Raw genomic sequence first — 23,185 nt, forward strand, 5'->3', positions numbered from 1 at the left:
TCTCTTTTATTCCTATATACACTGACTTCACCTCTAGCACAACTCCTCAACTTCCCCAGACTTTAAAACCTGACTTTCTTGTGATTCTCTTCCATGTTATCACATCCATTTGGGACACACTATCTTAATCACAGAAGGCAGATATAACTCCATGTTCTCAAAAGAGTGTTCCAAATGACTCAGCAGGCAACAGCAAGTGAGAGCTATGCTTGCAGCTGTTTTGATGTATGCAAAGATCTACCTACCTGTATGGTGTCTGAAACTGGCTTTTAGAAGATAGGCAGAAGGCAGAAACTATGAATTCAAGTATATGTTGTTGGGGATTTTTTTATGCTATGGGATATTCTTTAACGAACAGAAGTTCTGCTGTACCTTGACTAAAGACAAAGATCTAGTAAGAACTAAATACCTAAATAAAAATGAGAGGAAATTTAAGCTCACAAAAATTGAGATGAGTATGAAGAAAGAAAAGGAAGAAAGAATAAAACATATATGGCTCATGATTATCCATTTAATTAACCTTAACTCTTTTTTTATACCTACCTTTATTTCCTCTATGTCAGCAGTCTGGAGTTTCTCCCTGAAATGCTTATCTGTTTCCAAGACATCTATTACTTGCCTGAGATATTCATCATAATAAAGACCTGTATCCTTCAAAAAAAGAATGTGAAATTGAGAAAAGAATATACTACCAAACATTTCATTTTGTTTAAATACAACGATTAAACTGAAATTCGAATCTCAGCAACACAGGCGTTATACTCTCCTACATATCTTTGGTTTTTCTGATTTGCATCGTTGCCCTATAACAACTTAGGATTCACTTGTTTCAGCAACTGACAAGGAAGAGGAGAAAAGTGTTTAGGAATACATATCATACACAAGCATCTGTCAAGTTAATATAGTATGGGGTTTTGGTTTGCTGTTTGTTTGTTTTTTTTTTTTAAACAGTCTAATTCATTCATTACTTCTATTTGAAACACTGAACTGGAATCACTGAGTGGAATTTCCTAAGCCTCAGTCACTTGAAAGAAGTCTCTGTGGAACAGGAAGCAGATCTTCCTACTGTAAGCTGGGGAATTCCTTCCATGTGCCACCTCAGCTTTAGCAGCTCATGGGAAAAAAGAGAAATGGAACCTCACTGTAGTAGATGGTAGACTGTATGGCAATACTGGCTGGTATTAGTTTCCTTCCTGCAAGTAACTCCAATAAAGAACATCTAAATTTTGGGAAGGGAGTTTGCTATAGCCGGATTACTAACAATTAGAAAAAAATACTAAATTAGATAAACTTAATTACACTTACTGGATTTTCTACCTTCTCCCCTTCTACGTGGCCTTCTCCTTTGACTTTTGTCTTATCTATGTCTATAGGTACAGCTTCTATGGTCATTAGGAGACACGTTGTCAGCAAAATATACTGTTGGGGCAGGACAGCCAGCCACTTCATCTGAAATGAGACCGAGTCATAAAGATTAACAAAAGTTATGTTACCATACTCTACTGATTAGAATTTTTTGAGGTTCTTACATAGATACCTGTAGTAACCCACGTCCTGCATGTTCCACTACTCTCAAGGAACACTAGAACTTAAAGAATTAAATACAGCTGTGATTTTAAAAGGCAATTATTACACAAGCAGATTTCCTCAGGTTATGTTACAGTTGTCCAGCAAAACAGAGTTATACTGTAAACACGTTTTTAAACGTTAACACTGTTTTTAACACGTTCAGGTATTATCAATGGCTCTGCAGAACAGGTGGGAACACACAATGTTCATACACTTGTTTAGGAAGGCCAAGTCTTGCAAAGCTAATACTGACATTCCTACTCTGATCGTATCTTTGCCGAAGTTATTGGCAAACTCTTAAAGATAATCGTGGACACTGAATCAGATCTCAATGTAGTAATGCCAGTAGTTTTTATGTTTCAGCAGTGAAGTATTTTGCCTAATTTGGAGTAAAGATCCCTTCCAAAATTTATTTCCAGGAAAACTATTTCACAATCCATGTTATATCTGCATTTTAAGTTGACAGAGGTTCCTGAAAAAGGTGTTCACACTACCTGAAACTGTTGCTGAGGTCAGGGCTTTATTAAGCCAGCCTCCCCTGTAATTTCTTTGGTGCAAGATGGGGCTAACTCGCACATAGTTTGATGAGCACCAAACTCTGTCTTCTCCACCTCTGTCAAATTTTGTTGAAAATAGCTCAATTAATCCAGAAACTGATAAGATGGAATACTTAAACAGTGCAAGTACGGGAAATACAGCTAAAAAGGTAATGATGGTAATCTAGCATCTGACAGCGAAGTCAGGCTCTTGAGCCAATTCAGCCTGTGACAGTTCAGTTTCTGAATATTCTATAAAAAGCTTGAGCAAATGCCAGTGTTACATTAGTAATACAAATCACCTCTTGAAAAGTAGAAGCTGCCCGTCAAATATGGTCTAAAATTAGCTTAGATATGTCAAAGAAAAAAACATAATATTCAAGAAATGCCCAGCCAAGCATATCAAAAGTGTACCTGGTACAAGGAGAATTTCTGTACAAGTGCTTTAACTAGTCATGCAGGTAATTCTATCAAAAGTACTTATGTCCACCAGCAGCAAATCTCTTTTTTTGGGTGGGGTGGGGAGGGACAAACTAATTATGGTGTCAGTGTCAGTTTTCCTGACTATGTGCTCTGGTACTCAACAGTGAAGCATTACTTTTGCTTGAATTAACCTGTCCCTTTACTGAGGCAATAAATGTAGATAACGGTACAGACTTAATATTAAGCATTGCTGACACCCTTTATTCATGTAAGTATTACATAGAAGAAAGCAGTCTTACCAAGAAAAGAAATGGGAAATGCATACAAGATGTGCAGAGATGTTTTTTCTTTTGTTGGGGATAAGGGAACAGCTGGAGATAAAAATATATCCACCTATCCCCCACAAGCAAAGACACAAAAAAAACCAAACCAAAACAAACACCAAAAAACCACCAAACCCAGAATGGTTTGTTGGAACTAGTAGTTAATTTCTACAGTCCTACACAACCTGTTGGCTTGCAGTGACTTTATAGAGCTGATGAATGAAGGAGTTAGCCATTCACTATCACTTTCAAAAATGTCAAAGTTCCAATACTTCAGGTGTTGTTAATTACAGAATATTGTTGTAAAAATGGTGTGCCTAGGTTTGCAATTGTAACAGGATTTAATCACAGGCAATGATAATAACTAAGAAATACTAGGTTTTCAAGTCTCCTAATCTTTGTGTAGATGCCAAGACTGAATATTTTTGAGTACCAACTGGATGACTTCTACAAACCAAATCACCAGGTTAATGGAGTTGCCCAGAAGTTTCCCTTCCTGTCCTCGAACTGGATCAGGCCAGGCTATACTAGGGCAGATCAACAATGCAGCTGGGAAGTCCTGTGTTAGAGCTATCAGTTGAGTTTGTGTCTGTTAGTGGCACGGCTCATTTTATTTATCAGTAGCATGGCTAACAGTAATTAATCTATATGTGATGCAGGCCATCAGTTATTTTAGCTGGGAGACAACCGTAACCCTACTGTCACTTAATTTCTTCTGTCTTGCATGGACAAGATCACTTAGTTTTGTCCTCTTTTTTTCCAAATGTAGATTGCCATGTCTGGTGTTGAGTCATTCTCTGAACACTGTTGCCCGTTATTTTATCCTTATCAAGGCATTTTGATACACCTGTGTGCTGATTTTGGCTGGGATAGAGTTAATTCTCTTCACTGTAGCTGGTATAGGCTGATGGCACATTGATGCTTTAGATGCTGTTAAGTAGCGGCTCAGTGTCCCTAAGTAGCACCTATATTAGCTGGGGACCTTTCCAGCTTCCCATGCTCTGCCACGTGGGCAAGAGGCCGGGAGGGGCGGGGCCACAGCCAAGACAGCTGACCCCGACTGGCCAATGGGATGTTTATCCCATACCATGTGACACCACGACCAGTACATTAACTGGGGCACTTAGTGCATGGGGTGGGGGGAGCATTTGTGGCTCAGGGACTGGTGGCATTGGGTCAGCAGGCAGTGAACAGCTGTGTCATGGGCTGTTTCTTTTGGTTGTTCATTCCCCCTTCCCCCACCCCGGGTCTCGCGCCTCTCTCATTATTTTCCTTTTCATTGCATTATTATTGTTATTGTTACTATTACTGTTTTATTTTAACTGTTAAACTGTTCTTATCTCAACCCATGAGCTTTCTCACTTTTACCCTTCTGATCCTCTCCCCCATCCTGCCTGGTGGGAGCTGGGTGGTGTTTATTTACCAGCTGAGGCTAAACCACAACAACCTGTCAACATATGAATGCAGCTAGATTACCACATAGGCTTGAATGCAACAAATGGAAAGTGGAAATAGCTTAAACTATGCAGCACGTTGGGTAGAAATAGAAAATAGTGTTTCTCTAACTGACTACCTATAACATGACCAGCCCTCATCATATTTATAATTCAATATGCTTTCTCAGGAGCATCCATAAGAGCAAAGGGTCCTCTAGCCCTGGATCCTGTCTGCAGGATGGGTGCTTAGGGAAGGACATGAGACTAGAGTGATACTCACTGTCACTTCTAGGCTGCCTCAACTGGAGATTTTTGGCCCTTCTTACATTCAGGTTGTACCTTTACTTCAATGGATTTTTATTTCAGTACTTTATTCAATTGATTTTTGAACCATAAAAAGTTTGTATCATCTGTAACACCCTATGGCAAGTAGTTCCACAGATAACACATGTTGTGTGAACCATCTCTGCTCTGAACCTGTCATTCACTTACCTCATTCAATGACACCCTAAGTTCTAGTATTGGAAGAGAGGTAAACAATTTATTCTTAATTACCATTTCCATATTATAGCTCTGCAACAGTCATCATACACCGATCCTCACTCTTCTAGCCTAAACAGTGCTAGCTTACCTACTGATCCCTATTACAGAAGCTTTGCCAGACCTTTGATCATGCTTGTTAGTCTTCCTTGAATATTTTCCAGTCCTTTAATATCCCATTTGAAATAGAAGAACCTTGGGAGGCCCAGGCTATGCTACAGATATTATCAGAGCATTGTTTCTTAACAAGAAATGTTTAGAAATTCTATAGGTAGGACTGAGAATATTTGCAAGGTGGTGGTTCACTTCCAAAGCAGATTGAGGTACAGTTGTGAGGAAGCCACTGTACTTTCCTTTTCAGATGAAAGAAACAGCAAAGAAAGTAAAAGTAAGGCAAACAATTCAGTTTCTGTCAACTAAATGTATCATTAAATGAATAGGAGAGAAGTGAACCTCAAAATCTACTTTGAAAGATTCCGGATGAACAGCCAGGGCAATAACTTCTCTAAACACAGAGCATCACAATCAAAAAAATTAACAGGTAAAACAAAAACCCACCTTGCTGAAATTCTAAAAGAGGATGAATGAGGCAGTCTAGTAAACTGGTAAGTGAAAGGCCATAAGTATGCAATGGATAGGAAACAAAACTAATGAAAACCAAAAGCCTTATGAAGTATATAACAACAATACTTTTGGTATTTTTAGAAATGCTTTTTTTTAAAAAAAAGGTTACATATGAAGTATTCAGTTAAAGAAACTGTAGCTTCTGAGAATGCTAAAAATTTGGACCCCAGATAGATGGATAAAGATTTTCCCAACCAAAACGTTTTCATATATAGAAAATTGCAGAAATAAAGCGTTAACATAATCATAAGCCACTCTAGTTATTTAAGGTGTGTAAACAGTGTTTTTGAAAATCTTATGTGGCTATTATTAGAGCACACTAACTTCATGTAAGATCAACAGGTCTTGTAGTGAGCTGAACCATGGCAGAGAAGTCAGAAACTCAAGTGCTAGCCATAGTTACAGCAGTGACTTATTCTTTGCCTACAGCAAATACTAAACCTTTCAGTGATGACACCTGATCTTTCATCCATTTCATTTCAAAAACATTATCTTTCAAAAGCTGCTGACCTACAACTTCTAGTAATGTGAATAATTGCAGAGATGGGGATTGTCAGTTTAGGCCGAAGGGTGGCATACCATTAAATTTTTAGTACTTTTTCCATTGCTGCTCAGGAAAACTGATACATAAAGTATCCATGCTGAACTGAAATAACTGAGGTATAAGCAAACATGTTGGTTTGCCAAACCTCGTATGAGGGAGCACTAATCTCCAGCAGATTTGGGATGGGCAACTGGAGCCTTATAATCTTAAACTACCTCTGCAGTAGTCAGCAAAGCTTATCTATCAAAGGCCCTAATCAAACCAAGAGCCATTGGGTCTGCTGACTTTCTGGGGGATTTGTGCTCACGGGCAATTTGTGTTCCCATGGAAATACCAACCTTTGTAATTATGCCCTGTCATACATAATGGGAAGGACTGGATGACATCACAATATTTTCTTCACATCTATTTGATTTAATAAACTGCTCTGAAAAAAAGGCTATCTACTGCCCATCAGGCAGTTTTGTTTCAGGTTGTGCATAGCATGTTTTTATTGTAGCCCTTTTGATAAAACAGGCAAAAAAAATCCACAAGTGCCAGCAAGAATTAAAAGCAGAGAAGACCAAAATGAATAAACAAAAAATATCTCTATCATTACAGCTGACTTTGTAGACTACTATGCTTAACACAGGAATTGCAGTAGTGTTTTGAGGAACCCAACTGTTTACACAATCTGTGCTATAACAAGTAAATTGGAAAAACATTTATTAGAATAAAAAATAATTACCTAGTGAAGACAGTTACTGTATTTAGGTATCTATTAGTCCAAGACTATACTCATCAAAATTCCCTCAACAAAAGCAGGTGACTAAGACATGTGTCAACCTTTGGAGTGTGACAGTCACAACTGAGTCACTGAGCACACTCTGACACATATTAGAAGACAGAAACCAGGCCCACTGCAAATCCTAACACTAATCAGATACAAGAAAAAACTCAGGATGACTCTCAAATTCAGCAACTAGAGGGAAGAGTGACAAGAGGCAGGATGAGAGGAAAACTGGGGTTCCAGTTTTTGTTCCACTAAACACTTCACTATTAAGAGTTCATCCCACTCTCAGCCTGTTACCAGCTACCTTCCATAGTTCCCAACTTTTGAGAAACCCATTCCTGGGTGCCACTTCCTTCCTAGGCCCTTTAGGGTGAATCTGACCCAGGGATGTGGTTTCTTCTGTAAGGATTAGGAGCCACCAAGTCCACAGATAATCGCAGTGCTGCAGAAGAGGAGCAATGTCATCAGTGGTACATAATGCACAGCATACATCCTCGTGCCCAGCCATGGGTGTGTTGCTTGAGCCTATTATTATTACTATTCTTCCTACTGCTATACAGTTTAATAGAAATATAGATTGTCATGAATTCACCCAGCTGACTGGTTACTTCCTTAAAGACAGGCGGACAGAGCTAATATTACAATTGCCATCTGGAAATATAGGTGGTTTTAGTCAAAGACATTTAGCCCACCTAGACGAAAAGGTAGCACAGCTCTAATCTGCTTCTATCAGAAATGAATCTCATCTTTCCTAGAGGGATAAACAAACATTTCTACTTGTAATACATAAAGAGAACTAATCATAAAGGTAGTACTCTAGAACTGACAAATACTGTAGTTCATAAACAAAGCCAATACTCTAAGCTTTCAGGGAAAATGAAAAACAAAAACCTCTCCAAGTATAAAGGATTTTTAAAAAACAGAATGAGAGCTAAAAGAATGAGATAATCAGCAGAAAATACAGCCACCAATGCACTTGCACGAACAGAAAAATGCAATTGGAAAAGAAAAGAAGCAGGCTGTCTGCCAGCAACCTTGATCTTGATCCCACTAAACTTAATCACAAATTCCTATCAACTTCAGCGGAACAAGATTGGACATTTGAATTACAAAGAGCTACGGGCTTTGAAAGATAAGCACAAAATGCAGCTTTTAAAGTTTGCTTTAGCAACATTAACACAAGCAGCTAAACATGTCATTAGCACACCTATTTTACACAACTGCCAGGTGTTTACAATAGAAACCTGGACATTTACTTCTCATTAATTTAGCACCTATTGCCCAGAAGACAGCATAATTCTGGTACAGATGTCTCCATCATCTTCCTAGCAAAGCACAAATATTTTTAAAGTAACACATAGTGATACCAGTGATAGTGTGTAGTGACTGCACACATAGAAGCTCAGCGGATGATGTTGAAGCAAGACAGCACAACACTGTAAATGTCATATTGTGTGTTTGCACTTGCCGAACCCGTGCATACCATGATGGGCAATGTAAACATAATCCAGATTTACAGATTACACAAATAAGCCTACCTATTCATAAAAATTCACATATGCCTGCTGTATCTGATATGGAAGTAATTAAACCTTTGTGAGATACAATGCAAACATGCAGGATGATAGCGATATTCTCTATAGTTATGAGTGTACTGTGACTTCCTATTTCAATGCTGTACAGTGGAGAAGTGAACAATCTTCATATGCAGAGCTTAATTTAAAAAAAACTGGAAAGTGATAAAACAGATCTACTGATCTTCAACTTTCTAATAATATTCTAACCTCAGAACTACAATGAGAATATTACAAATATTGAACTGAACTATGTAAAGTATTGCTTCAGCCGTATCAGCTAGCCATCTAACATCTTGATTTTGTCTTCACCTCTCTGAAGCAGTGATACACCTGTCCATATATTACAGTTTAAATAGACAATGTTTAATTCCACTGGTTTTTCCATTTCTTTAAAAATTATGTGCAAAGATATAAATTCGTTAGATCATAAAATCTCAAAAAATACATTAAATATTTTAAAGTAGTCAGAAACAGATTATTCTTCTGCCATATTTTCTGTTTGGGAACACCTGAATTATCAGAGTTAGTTAGTTCCTCCCTGTTCTTTCAGGAGGACTTGCTGCACAGACACTGTAAGATACCATACCTTAACCAACAATGACAGTCAGTGAATCTGTAGTTAATGCATCTTCTTCACAATGTTAGTCCAGTGAGTTAATCTGGTATTAGCACGGCTAAAATGTGGCAACAATTTTGAGAAGCAAGTGCAAAAACCTGTTTCAGCTCAAGATGCTAAGCTAAACGTCTGGTCGCGGTGAAGATGTCTTTTCATTAGGTGACTAGTCCTCCAGATAAAGATTTCTCATTGAAGACACGAGGAGAAAATTACATGAAAAGGGTAATGGCTGCAATCTACAATAGTTTTCCCGTTACAAGTTATCTTTCAAAAACCAGAAACACCAGCATACTTTTCTTCCCAAATGAGATTTCATCCTTTTAAAAGTTAATATGGAAGTATCATTTTTCCCTCTCTCCTCTTTCTGTAAATGTCCCACCTGCACAAGTAGAAACAGTTTCCCTTTCATTATCCTTCAAGCATTTTTTATCTTCTGTCAATGTTGTCCATTAACCCCATGATTCAGATGTTGCTTCTTTTTTTCTATCTGACAGGTTTCAAACTGGACACATTGTCCTAATCTTTTGTTAGAGTCATCCCGGTCAGTCCTCTGCACCAGGAGACATTCCTTATTTTTTCAAGAAGCATTTTAATACTAGCTTTATATAAAATAGTATTATTTAAGTACATAGAGGCAGCAGAAATATTTCTTCTCATCCTGTTTAATTTGCTGAAATTTTTTTTTTTACTTGTATGTGTTACATTTTTCTCACCGCACTTCATCTGCTTCATCCTCTTTACAGTTAAAAGTTGGCTGATAAAACAGCTTCCTTTTTTAGCTTTTTCAGAAAAGACAGCATGCCTCAACTGTGTGTAGTAGAACATTTGCTGACAGAACCTTTTTGAAAAAAAAAACAAAAAATACACTTCAGCTAGTGTATTAAATGAGTCACCCAAATGCTGGGGGATACTATATAGTAACACAAGTTATGAATGCTCAAGTGGGAAAGAAGCAAATATTGTTTACAACACAACCATATGTCCAGAAATAAAGATGGCATCGAAGCAAAACGTATGGCCCATTGCTACGCACACTTAGCTCTGTCGTAAGTGAAGTTTCAAAAGACAACTATTTTTTCTTCGTGTTGCAATGTTAATCATTCATTATTTAGAAACCTGTGTGCACACGTACAAATACACATGCATATTTATAGACTACCTGCCTCCAAGGAACTTCCCTACCATTGTTTCAGAAAAATAAATATCAGTGTCTACAAAGCTATCTTACTAACTGAAGAATGCTGAAGTATTAGTCTTGTTTTTCAAATGAACTTGCATGATTTTCAATTCTTTTCAATAAAGTTGGCTTGAAAATAAAGATTCATGACACCAATATGGAAGCAAAAACTTGTATTGAATTCAATGCATACTTGATAAAACTCAACTTCAAAAACAATTCTTTTTTTAAAATTCACCAGTACAAATATAGCTTCCCGTACTATAAGTTCAGTTCCCATACAGGACAAAATACAACAGCAAACCTGCAATCTCACAAATTCATTCTGTATAAATCCAAACAGCAATTTTGCCAGTGCTGGTGTGAAAAACAACCTCATTTCAAATGCACTACTACAGGCAACAAAAGTGTTTGCTCAAACCCTAATCTCAAATCCAAAAATATTTCAATTATTGTACTAATACACATTTTGCTCTAGTCAACAACAAATGGCGATGCTAAAGAAAACCTTGAATGCCCCAGGACTTCGAGGTACTTTTTTTCCCCTTTGGAAAGAAAATAAAAAATGGCTAATAAGAATAAATTTACATCTAATGATATGAAGCCAGATTTAAAAATGTTCATGTACTTAATGATAGCTGCCTAATGAGATTTATTTCCATAATTTGTTCATTCCCATTGATTTCTACTTAGTAATCCAAATATGCATAAACATCCCACTCTTGTTTTATAAAGAATATAAAGCATGAGAAATATAATCATGATATATATATTTCCTGAATTACCTACGATGAAGAATATTTACAACTGAACATGATTGTAACGGTCCTGATAAAATGCAGTTTCTTTCATTCTTCCAGCTGTCAAATCATGCATAGTACATAGAGCAAAAAGTGTTGAAATTAACACGAATTTCACCTCTGATTTCATTCAATTTGTCTTAAGTACCGGGCCATGTTTTTAGCTACATACAAGCATAACCCCATCCAGAAGGCTTGAGCCTACTATGTATCTTACAGGAACTTCACAGAGATCTCTCCTACTTAGCACGATACCTCAGTAGGTAAACGCCTTTGTTGCACAGGAATTCAAATAAAGGAGACACCGATATGGGCTTTTAACTTAACAGCAAAGGATTTTATCTTTCTTCTGTAAAGCCATTTGTTTAGTCAGTATATCACTAGAAGCATGGGTCAATTATTTGCACACCTCTGACATTTGAGACAACATAATAATATTTTACTTTTTTCATTATCTCACAGAACTACTGTTCTCCCCTTTCATGATTACAATTTAAGTTATATACCTAAAGAAAATACAAAATGGCTACAAAAGAATAAATTTAGGTCTAATGATACAGAGACAGATTTAAAAATACTACTTGGGGGAAGCTTTTGACAGAAAACCTGTAACTTGGTACATATAAATGAAAACTTCATGTTCAGCAATTCTACCATTACTACACCACTAAGGTATGGAAACTTCTTAGTCTTATTAAAACAATAATACTTTTTGTTGTTCTTCCTTAGTTTTTATTTGCTTGATGGGGTTTTCTGAATATAATTTCACATACCAAATAATGATCTATCAGGCCATATTATAGCACCAAGTCACAAGCAAATTCACATCAGTTGCCTACATTAGATGCCTTTGCATCCAACAGCTAATGGAATTTTTAAGCAGACCCAATGAGCAATGTCAAATGGTAATTTTGTGACCCCCTTTTTTCAGTCTATGTTAACTATCTTGGTTAGAAGTGAATGAGATTCACATTGTTCTACTACAGGACTTTTTTTGAGAGCGCGACTTATGTTATTACTTTTTAAATATAATTATCTTTTTTATTCAGAGTAAAAGGCAAAATACATAATCACAGCTAGGAGTTACTGTAAGTATTGAGGTTAATAACTTGCAGCCCACGGTGGATGTTGCACTATGACTGAAAAGATCATTGTGTAAATACTGACAGTAAGAGATATAAGTGGACCTTAAGTGCTCACAGAAATCACAGAATCACAGAATGGTAGGGGTTGGAAGGGACCTCTGGAGATCATCTTGCCCAACCCCCCTGCTTGAGCAGGCACACCCAGAGCAGGGGGCACAGGAACGTGTCCAGGCGGGGTTTGAATATCTCCAGGGAAGGAGACTCCACAACCCCCGGGGCAGCCTGTTCCACTGCTCTGGCACCCTCACAGGAAAGGATTTTTTTCCCATATTGAGGTGGAACTTCCTGTGTTCCAACTTGTGCCCATTGCCCCTTGTCCTGTTTTGTGAGCCTTAAGGAAAGGTCAATAAAGGTTACAACAAAACCCAGTTTCAAACAATTTTTGTGTGGCTTTTCATCTCCTGTCCAGTCTTCAGAGTAGGAATGTTTCCCACTGGTCTATTTAGCTGAAAGGGCCAGTCACTTCAGAATTTAGGGTATACCTGCACCAATACTGAGACTACTACAGGTCTTTTCTTTAAAGTGGGAGAAAACAAGATGACAAACAAAACCCAAAGCAAACCTTCACGTAGAATTTGGTACTGTGGTGTACTGGTGTTTCATTGCTGTTACTGTGATGGTCTAATTTTGAAAATGCTGGACATTATTTCTCCACAGCAAATACTTACAACTCAAACAACAGAGGCTTTTCCTCCTACAGGCTTACTAAAAAGTGTTGCCAAATGTGAATGGTTTTAAAACCACAGCCCCGTTCTTCTCAGGAAAAAATGTTACCTCTCTACAACCATGTTTCGACCTTTTTTCTTTTGGAATATTTTCTGAGTACAGCAGCCAGCCCTACACGAGAGTATTTTACGTAGCTCCTCCAATGGTATCATAGTAAGCATAACGCTGAAAAGCTATACCCTTTCTAGCGAAACCAATCGAGTCTCCTGGGCCAAGCAGCCGAAGTTTTCCGGGCGGTTGTGCAATTTACCAGACAGTCAAGATTTTGCTGCTGCCACTGCCAGGTATGCGTTAATTTCTCCCGGTGCTTTAAAGCCAACCGCTTACGCATTGATCAGCGGGGCTGCTCGAGTGTCACTTCCTGCAGAAGCCGCTGACCCCGGCGCGCGGTAGCCGCGCGGGAAGGCCGGAGGTCGGGGAGGGCAGCCGGGGGCGGCTCCTTCCCGCGGGCGGCCCGGCGCTCCCGGCCGAACGCCGGCTGCGCCCCGTTCCCGCCGCCCCCGCTACGGGGCGCGAGGGAGCCCCTCGCCCCGGCGGGCCGCTCTCGCCCGCCCGCCTCCCGGCGCCGCCACTTTCCCCTCGATTTACCGTTATTTCGTGTTTTCAAATCTGAAAGGAAGGAGGGCCGTTAAACCCCTGCGATGTAGAGCGCGTGTCGTGTCTCGTTTCCACCCCCCCCCCCCCCGGCAGCGGCCAACGGCTCTCCCTGACAGGAGCTGCCCCACTCCGCGCCTCCCGTCGCCGCCACCCCGGAGGCGGCCTGGGACTGGCAGTCCTACCTTGCGGTCCCCCTGCGGCGGGTGAGGAACCGCTGCTTCTTAAGGGCGAGGTGTCTCCTGCGCGCCGGGGCTGAAGGGGGCGTTCCCCGGGTGTCCTCGTGAGGATCTGCGGGTCTGGGCACCACGGGGCGGCACGAGACGGTACGGGACGGGACGGTACGGTACGGTACGTACAGCACGGTACGGCGCGACAGCCCCACGGCACTCTAGCAGCCCCGGCTCCCGTTGCCATGGGGACAGGTCCCGCCCCTCGAGGCGCGGGGATTGGCAGAGTCTGACGACTCCCCCACCCGGGCGTCGCGGAGGATTCTGATTGGGCAGCGCAGGACGGCGAGGCGAGATTGCGCGAGAGGTTGGAGAGGGAGGGGCGCCGCGACGGCCGCCTGCGCCGAGGAGGTACGTGGCGGTTGGCGTGGGGGCGGGGCCCGGCCTGCCGCGGGCCTGTGGCGTCACGGGGGAGGCGGGAAAGCACCTGGGGCGCGCGGGGGGCGGGGCAGCCCTCAGGGGACCGGGAGTACCGGTAGGTCTGAGCCGCAGGCCCGCCCTGTGCTCTGCCCCAGCCCGGCCGCGCTGCCCTTTGCCGCCTTGCGGGAGGAAAGGGTGGCTGCTCGCTCGGTCTGCGGCGGGAGCGGCTTTGCCGTGGCAGCGCCGAGGTCGTCGGAAGCTGCTGCTGCTCCCCGTGACAAAAGCTGTCTCTTCGTGGCTTGTTTCCCGCCTCATGTGTCCTCTGTGGGGCCTTGTGTGAAAATTCACCCCTTGCACCACGCGGCATGTCGTGCGAGCCTTCTCTCAGTGGCAGTAAATCGCCACAGTTACGTGTCTAGTCCCGTACGTGGGAATGTGAAACTCTGTTTTCAGGCATCCTTTTCCATGACTGCTCCTTCCTCTTCTTGCTAATTCTTCTTCACCCGTTTGAACCTTATTGCGTTCACACTTGGTTTTTCCTTCTGCTTAGAGGAGAAAAAGGGCGGGGGGGGGGAATCTTGACCTCTATGCAGATTAAACAATTTAGGAAACTGTTTTCAACCTGCATATTTGTGTATGTTTGGTGTAAGTTTGGGGATTAATTTGTGGATTTCCATTCCCACCCTGTTTGAAAGTGTGGTACCCGGTTTTTTTCGAGTAATATCTTGTGTGCATGCTCGGTATTTATTCAACACTAAAAGAGCTCAGAAATTGTTCAGAAAAGTTACTTTTAGTGGAAAGGTAAATAATAGCTGTAATAGCAAATACATTATGGTTCCTATAAAAACAACTATTTCTGGAATGAACATAGATTCTAGTTGTAACCTGTTAACGTGTTTCTATACTGTGAGCCTGTACTTATATTTAAGGAGAGATGTATTGCCATCTACAAACTGTTGAAAAATGTTTATCACTGTGCATTGTATTTCTGTTATTCTGATCTACAAGATAAGTATCTACAAGCTAATTTTTTTTTAAGAAAGTGTTGCAATAGTTTACACAAATTAAAGGAAAAAAATTACTGAGGGATTTGTGAGGTCTACACAAGATATGTAAAACTGTCATGGGGTTTTGAATGCTTAATTATAATGAGAATTGAAGTCCAACGTGTGGTTGAAATTTTAGCTTCTGGGTTGTGCGAATGAAAGAAAAATGGGAATGTAAACTGCCTATAATGACATCTGTAGTAATAGAAAGCTATTAAAGTAATAGGGCTGGTACAGCCTGAGCTTTCCTTCTTTCTCAAGGAAAACACTGTTTGGTGCTATAAATTCCTTTTTCCACAGTTTTTCACTTTAGAAACAGAGTTTTGTGGTCAGTTAACATCCTTTAATGGTTTGTAAACTGTCTTTTTTTTGGAACCTGGAAGCACTGGACTTTGTTAAGCATAAACGGATACATACATTTCAGTAATCACAAATCATGGCAAAAAATTTAATAGATGTCCTGATGGAAACAGTTGAAACAAACATACAATGATACTTAAAGTTCAGTTGAAAACGTGCCACAGATATGTGCAAAAAACCCCTGTAGATGTGTGGCTCTGCATTTTATCAGGGTAAACCATGGCATTGCACAATGAGAGCTAGTTGGGATCAGACCTTTGACGTGTCACAGACTCTACAACCATGACTCACTGTAGGCAGGGAGATCGAGCTCTGCTTGCATGGCAGTGACCCAATGTCCTCACCTATGTGTTGTCAGGAGCTGGTTATGTGCTGAGACAGGAAAGAAGACCTCTAGTGCTCTGCTCTGGGTGCACTATGGTTTGGCCATAACTGACTCAGCTGTCCTGATCATCCTCACCTGTTGCAGCTTAGTTTAAGGTTGTAGTCTATGCTGTTCTGCCCTACTGTCGTGTCTACTATATTTGAATAGGTGTTTGCAAGCCTGCAGGATAGATAAATTTGCTGCTGGGTATTTAAAAAGACATGCTTTTTATTCTTCCTGCCTCTGCTAGCTACAGTGAAGAAGGGGAACATGGGGTAGAGATGGAAATTCTTTAAACAACTGTTGGTGTCAGGAGGAAGAAAGCTGTGTGGAGCTGTGCCCTTGATGCTAATGGTAACATGGGGTATCAACTTTGTTTTCCCAGTCAGGCACAATGTCAAGCTCTTCAACAGCTGATCTAGAATACACAATTGTAAAAATGTCTTCATGCTTATGCAAACAGCCTGTAAACTACCAGGGTGCCTAAGCAGTAGCGCAGTCACTGTACTAACGCAGGTCAATACATGAAAAGCCCTGGCGTGTCTGAATGCAAGAAAATTCATTTTGATGAATAGCATAAAATTATAATATGCTTACTTTAATGAAATGACAAGCTTTGTTCTATTAGGATTTCCTGCTTTATTTCTGAATCAGTTTCTAAATTTTTATCTAAATTTCTAAAGCAGTTTTTTCTTCTAAGTTACAAGATGGTGTTATGTTTGTTGAGATTGAGTCTCATTTTTCTGGATCTTGCCTTTTTTTTCTGAATTCCTTTGGGTTTGTGTGTTTTGTTTTTTCGCTCTCTTTGGCTCAGATCTCCCTGGGTTTAGCCACACAGCTTCTGAAGTTGTTTGATTGCTGGTTTAGATGGTTTAGAAGATGCTTTTTGGATTCTTAAACGTTACTGCAGTTTCAACATGCAGGAAGCTGCAAAGTTTGAAAACTGCTAAGGATTTCAGTATTGCAGTGGAAGCAGTTACTTTAATCTGAAGTTGAGAAACACGGTTTGAAATGCTGGAAATAACGTGGCAGAGTGGAAGAAAGGACTGTCTTAGGCTGTTTTGTTACACTGTTCCAGTGTGTTATTAAAAATTGGTAGGATTTCAAGAGTGCTTCTACATATCAGAGTGCCCTTAATACTTTTTGCTGTTATTTTGATTTTGTGGAAGGTTACCAATATTAAAACTCCCATCAGCAAAACAAAGAGTTAGGTAGTTAAATGTCTCTGCAGCAGTAGTCCTGAACTCTGGCTCCTAAATCTCTCTCTTACTGCTTCCCAAAGCAGAGAGACAGGAGAGATGCTGCTTTTGCTATTGGAAGCAGCAAGCGTTATTTCTTCAGAGTAAAAGTGGGTAGAAAGGCTAACTTACTAGCATGAGTTTGTGTTTTAACCACAAAGTAATCTGATAATTTCAAGGCTGGTGCTAAAGTACTTTTGGTTTTTTATTTATTTTTTTTGTCCATCAGAATCAGTAGTGACAGAAGCTGTATTATAACTTGTTTCATTTGAGTTAGGAAAAAAAGCTGTAGAAATGAGAACCAAATTTATTCTCCATGCCTTTATGGCCCTGGCAATACTGGTATTGAAAACTCAACTATCGCAATGTGTGGTTTCCTGTGACACATACAAGTACCTGCTGGCCACAGAACAGAGTTGCTAAAGTTATTTGCTGTGTTTCCCAATAGCAACAACTTAATAGACATAACCACAGACCTGAAATGGAAAGAAAATAGTGATTGTAAAGTTACGAGTGTCATGGTTAGGTGCATAATTTATCTGGTGTGGGAGGGCTGTTGACTTTACATGAAAGTAGGAAGCAAGGATGCAATTAATTCACTGGTGAGACTCTGCAGTTGCTTCTGTCTCCTTGAGGAGGCATTGGTTTCAAGGGAGTTATATGACTTTTGGCTTAGCTTAGTGTATGGCCCATACATTTTCTTTCTCTGCCAGGCTTCTGCCTGGAATTCTTCCCTAGTTTGAACAAGCACAGCTCATGTCCTCCCTGATTAATACTATCCATTTTTTGGTATATGTAAGCAGTCAGAAATTCTTTGTCCAAATGTAGTTACTGGTTCCACTAGCTCGTCAGTTATGGCCATATCCTGGCTTTCAGGAGGCTGTTCTGTACCAGAGTTACATATCTGTGGATGTTTTCTCCTGTTGTAACAGGGTTAGGTTTTCTCTCAACAAAATTGCTTCCTTACATTTAAGCCCTGGTACAAGTATCCTCACTAAAAAGGGTATAGACGAATTATGCTGTAATTTTAGCAATTTTTTTTTTATTACATGTTCTTCCCTGCATAAAAGACAGACTGTTATCCTCAAAGTTTGTCAGATCATCTGTTCTTAACTCACACATGGGTGGTCTTACTCTGGTACCTGATCTAGGGGACCGATATATTATTCCTTGTACAACTGAGATTAATTTACTGAGGCAAGATATATCTCTCTGTTGTAGAATTGCAGTAGCAGTGTGCATTACTTTCGACTAGTACAAGCCTTTCTAGGAAATGAAATTTAGAAAAAAGACTGTGGATAGAACTAATCCAAATGTTGCAATACAGAGCTGAAAATTGCAGTCACTTTTAAGGACCCCTTCCAGGCTGGGAGGAGGGAATATTTCTAACCTCTTGTTTCATAAGCCAAACGTATGAATTCATCAATAAGTTGCTGTGAATTAAACCACGACATGCTCTTACAGTGTGGCAGCTATTCTACACTAAGCTTGAGATATCTCACCCCTCAGTAGAAAAAACAAGCAGCAAGATTTTGTGGTTTTAGAAACAACCAACAGCTGAAAGATTATATCTTTTTTAATATTATTATTTCTCACAGGTCCCCTGCTGTTGTTGGGCCTGCTGATTGGAGTGCAGAAGATTTATGTCATTGATTTGACTATTTCAAGATTGTTTTCACCTTCTCTCAATCACAAACTGATAAGTACTGTAGCCTAGTTAGTTATGCTACTTATTTTTCTCTCTCCAAATACTGTGTGGCTACTTCATTTCAGGCTGGAACCTGCTTTAACTGGTGGGTGGAGAACCTCTGGGTAGGGTGGATCCCCAGCTTCCTGGGGCTGTGCCACTGTCCCCTCCCAAGATCTGGGGCATATCTGGCAGTGTGACCACAGCCACGGGAGTGGGTTTTGTGCCTATTTGTGACTGGGAGTGCCTGCAGTTCGATCCCTTGGTGGATCCACTTCTGGTCATGTCACGTGATGAATTGGAATGCAAAACTAGATGGATTGTTCTGGTTACTTATTAGACACTTCTTATTCTTGTTTTGGTGTTAGTCATCTTTTCAATGACATATTACAAGAGTCTGTTTACTGCATCTCTTGAGAAAAGTTCCATTGCATCAGCTAATTTGGAGATGTAAGGAAAAAAAAGAAATCCATTGTCTTCTAATGTTGACCAAAACCCAAATTCTGAATAAAGATGAGTTATCAGTGTAACTGCAGCTGTTTATATTGCAGCAGTAGAAACTCCAGGTCCCTTTTCCATTAGCTACTGAATAGTTCAGACACGCAACAAGAGCGCTCTTTATGAAATTTTGTAAGTCTAAAGCTGTCCTACGTTATCTTCTCCCTATCCTTTCCTGGGCATGTACCTTGCTGGCCCTGTGTTGCAGATTTCAGAGTGATGTGTTCATTTTCAGACTGATTTTCTATTTTCAAAATTATAAATATTTTTTTCTCCTTTTGTATATTGTAAGTGAAAGGAAAAAGTAAAATATACTCTGTTCCTAGAAAGGGTTGGAAAATATGAGGGTAAATAAATGTTTTCAAAATATAAAGTTTTATTTACTGAATTTTAATAAGGTGGCTACCCTAGAATAAAAATAACAAATCATAAGTCTGATCAAAGAGCATTGTGTTTCAACTGGACATGTTTTATAAAGGTAAACATGCTTAATCAGATTCAGCATTTAAATTCAGCAAGTCTCAAACAGAAATTTATCAACCAAGTAACTTTATTTGGAAACAGGAATATTTAGGTCTTGGTGAAGCAAAATATTTAAGCATACGTTTAGGTCTAGGCCTACTCCTTTTGAGTGTTTGTTTACATTCTGTAAGATTTTATAAAATACATTTTTCTAAATGAGCAAGCCAGTGTCTCCAGACTAGGTTAGAGGTTGGAGATGGGAGGCTTCCCTGAAAATTTCAGCTCTACGCTGATTAAAAAAGGAAATAGGTTTTATTCTGTAGAGGAAGATTATTGATATGCACGTTCTCCAAAACCTTGCAAAGATGCAGGGTGCTTTAGAAACAAAGAAGGAGATGTGGTCAGAGAAACAGGTGTGATCTTGCCTCCAAAACGCTTATATGTAGAACTGAAGCTAGACCCATAATACATTCAGAAAAAAACCGAACAGAGTAAATTGAGGAAGAAAACATAGTTTCACAAAGAAAAAACAAAAACCCGAAACAAACCCAACCAAAACCCAACAAACAAACAGACCAGTTTTCCCTGTTTTGAAGGTGTAGAATAATACAAATACTGGTACAGGACGTGAGGATAATTTCAGACTTGAAGCAACATGGAAAAGTCTCAAAGAGAAGACAGAAGAGGAACGATATCTTGCTTAAGAAGGAGGTAAGACATCAATGTTGGTACAAGCTATTTTGGTGCTCTCAAGAGAGGGTGGCTTGGATGTGAGATAATAACGAACAGCAAGAAAAACAAGAAGTAAGAGGTAGGGTACTGTGGTTGCAGCAAGAAGTGTATCACTTACAGCACTTTTTTGGCTTCTCATTTCCACTAATGAAAATATTTTAAAAAGTAGAAAAAAAGGCTTGTGGTGAAGGACATACATGTATGTATATTGCACAAATCTCGTGAAACAAGAGCTACTATAAATGTCTCATTAAAGGAAAATGTAGCACCTCGTTCCTGATGCAGTTTTTATTTGATTTCCCATGTAAATCAATATTTTATTATATATTTTTTCAAGTCATCTGCAGTTTATATAATGCCACTGTCATAAAGCAGATAAGTAGCATCTGAACTTTAGGCAAAGGCTAAGTATCTATCAGGTATTTACAAGACTGTGGCAGCAATTTAATTCTATGCCTGTAATTATCACTTGGTTACTGCAGGGAAGAAAGGGGGAGTCAACATGGGGTTTTATTCCTGTAGCGTTTAGGTTTCTTTGGTTTCTTAATTATTATTTTTTTAATAACCCTTGGACTAAGGGGGGGGAAGTCAGCAGTGAAGTTTCACAGGAATTTGTACCAGGCCTCTGCACTTCAGGGTTATCATAAATGATCCCAAAGAGGGTACAAAATTTTGTGAGAAAGGTCACTGATGACAGGGAATTACTTAGAGTAATAAAATTGAAAGCTGACCTTTTACTTTAGATCTGCAGAATATCACATGATACTCAGTAACTGAGTAATAAAGCGGCAAATGATACATTAGTAATGTGAACTGATTTGCCTTGAGAAAAAGGTAGTCTTGGTTTTTTTTAATCCAAAATGGCAAGCTCTGGACTAGCTCTCTTATACACATCAGTAATCTGAGCAATAAGAAAGTTTTGTGAAAACATCAGTGCAAGGCTCAGTGGTGGTCAAAATAGCAAGTATTAGGAATAATGGAATCTCTAGGAAAATGATAGCGTAAAATGCAAAGGATTGTTTTATTGCTGCATATATCCATTGTACACCTGGATTGTAAATACAACATGCAGGTCTACCCCTGTAGTGTAATAAGCGGCATGCTGGAGGTAAATAGAAATGGTCTCTATTTCTTGTAACACAAGAAAAAAGCAATCAAATCAAGTGGCAGATTCAAAGGTACGTGCTGAACAATGTGCTACCTGTCTTCTTGGTATCCCATGTTGCAATTTTGCAACCGTCTTCTGCTCTGTGAAGTTATGCCACTTTTTGGGGTGGATTGCAAATCAGAGTTAAAGTATAAGCTTTTTAACTGCTTTGTGAAGAAAGATGTGGTAGGACCTGATGCATCTTTGAGAGATTAAAGTTCAGAGCATGCTTTTCACTTTCCTATGCATGCTGTGAAAAGTACAGTTCTGCTCTTTGGGCACAGTGGATTAAAAGAGCCATTACCTTGTGTGGTCATGAATTTTACGAATCAAAGGTCGTCTTTTTCATTTAGGTTTTTAAATTATGGTACTTAGATCCTGGTGAGAATTTAGCTTTCACTGCAGACAAAATAATAATTAGTGCCATTAGCAGAACTTGGTCTTGAAAATACAAAATGCATAGCCGAAGAATGAATGATTAGTTGTTTTAGCAAGAAAAATCTCAAAGGATGGGGAGGAAGCACATGTGAGTGCAAGGGGGCGGAGCTCTGTGACCAAGCAAGTGTGAGCATGTGCGTGTGAGCGTGAGACGGGGGGAGGGGCAGGAGTCTGTGTATGAGCACATGGGCATGTGGGAGGCATGCGAGTGCATCTAAAGATGCATCAGTGTGTGTACATACTGGTGAGCGTGCAAGTGAGAGTGAGCATGCACAAGCATGAGCAAGCATGCAGGTCAATGTGTGTATTGAGTGTTTTTCAGAAAATATTAAAGTGGAGGATTTAAACCAGCATTTACGGCCTTTCATTTTTGTGCCCCACAGAGATGTTTGTGGAGGGGGGACTGGGGTGTGAGCGCCACCTGCCTGTCTGGAGTCTATTTGTTTTTCCCAGTTACTCTTCCATGGGGAATGTGCTGAAGACCGAACCTTCCAGTGAAAGGGTAGCAAAAGCATTGCTGGTCTGGAAGCCATTTCCCCAACCCTCCTAGGTTCTCCACAGCATGAAGCACCCTTTGTCTGCTGTTTTATCTGGTTATGCTGAAATTAAATACGCATGTTTGTGGACATTTGTAGAATAGTTTTGACAGTAATTACAGTTCTGGAAATTGAAATTAAAACACACACAAAAAAAATGTATCCATGTGCTCATTGGAACAGTGAGTTATAGACTGGATGTGTATTTGTTCCCTCACACTGAAAAAAGGAACAGTATTTAGCAAAAAGTATTGTTGCTGTCCTTGTTGGACCCCTACGTTATCTTGCTCCTGAAAAACTTACTGAGGAAATTTGAATGTTACAAGAATGGGAGGATGTGGTTGCAAGTTCTGCTCCATCCTGCATTGTTTTGGACCCTGGCCATCAGGAAACATTTTGTCTACTTCAGGGATGAAACACTTTCTCTTCAGTACTAATATTATAAGCAAGATGGGTAAATAATCTGTGGCAAGGGGCGACTTTATTACAGTAAGGGAAATCATCCCAATTTTTCCTTTCTTTGATGAAATTTAAAAAAAAGATTTCTACAAAGGATGTGCCAGGCGGGAATCTGCGTGTTTTGTATTGACCTACATAAACCCTAGTTAAACATAAAGGTAGCTTAAAAGTTGTTTCACTCTGCTTCTGTCACCCTTTGTACTTTATCATCCATTGATCTTTATTC

The 23,185-nt window shown here is 39.8% G+C and overlaps 2 protein-coding genes across 3 annotated transcripts in view; one reads left to right on the top strand and one right to left on the bottom strand.

The window, feature by feature from the left end:
• NUCB2 (nucleobindin 2) overlaps positions 1–13,832 on the bottom strand; it is a 31,789-nt gene extending 17,957 nt beyond the window's left edge. For both annotated transcript variants that reach the window (XM_075094678.1, XM_075094677.1), the window contains exons 1-3: positions 13,588–13,832; positions 1,306–1,449; positions 544–651 (exon numbers count right to left, since the gene is read on the bottom strand). In XM_075094678.1, coding sequence (XP_074950779.1) covers positions 544–651; positions 1,306–1,449 — 252 coding nt within the window. In that variant the 5' untranslated portion in view covers positions 13,588–13,832. The remainder of the gene's footprint in view (positions 1–543; positions 652–1,305; positions 1,450–13,587) is intronic.
• A 78-nt stretch (positions 13,833–13,910) lies between these two features.
• The window catches only part of PIK3C2A (phosphatidylinositol-4-phosphate 3-kinase catalytic subunit type 2 alpha), a 78,759-nt gene continuing 69,484 nt past the window's right edge, over positions 13,911–23,185 (top strand). Inside the window, exon 1 of the mRNA XM_075094673.1 lies at positions 13,911–13,983. The gene's annotated coding sequence lies outside the window, so the exon portion shown is untranslated. The remainder of the gene's footprint in view (positions 13,984–23,185) is intronic.

This window comes from Phalacrocorax aristotelis, chromosome 5, assembly GCF_949628215.1.
Source record: "Phalacrocorax aristotelis chromosome 5, bGulAri2.1, whole genome shotgun sequence".
NCBI classification, from domain to species: Eukaryota; Metazoa; Chordata; class Aves; order Suliformes; family Phalacrocoracidae; genus Phalacrocorax; species Phalacrocorax aristotelis.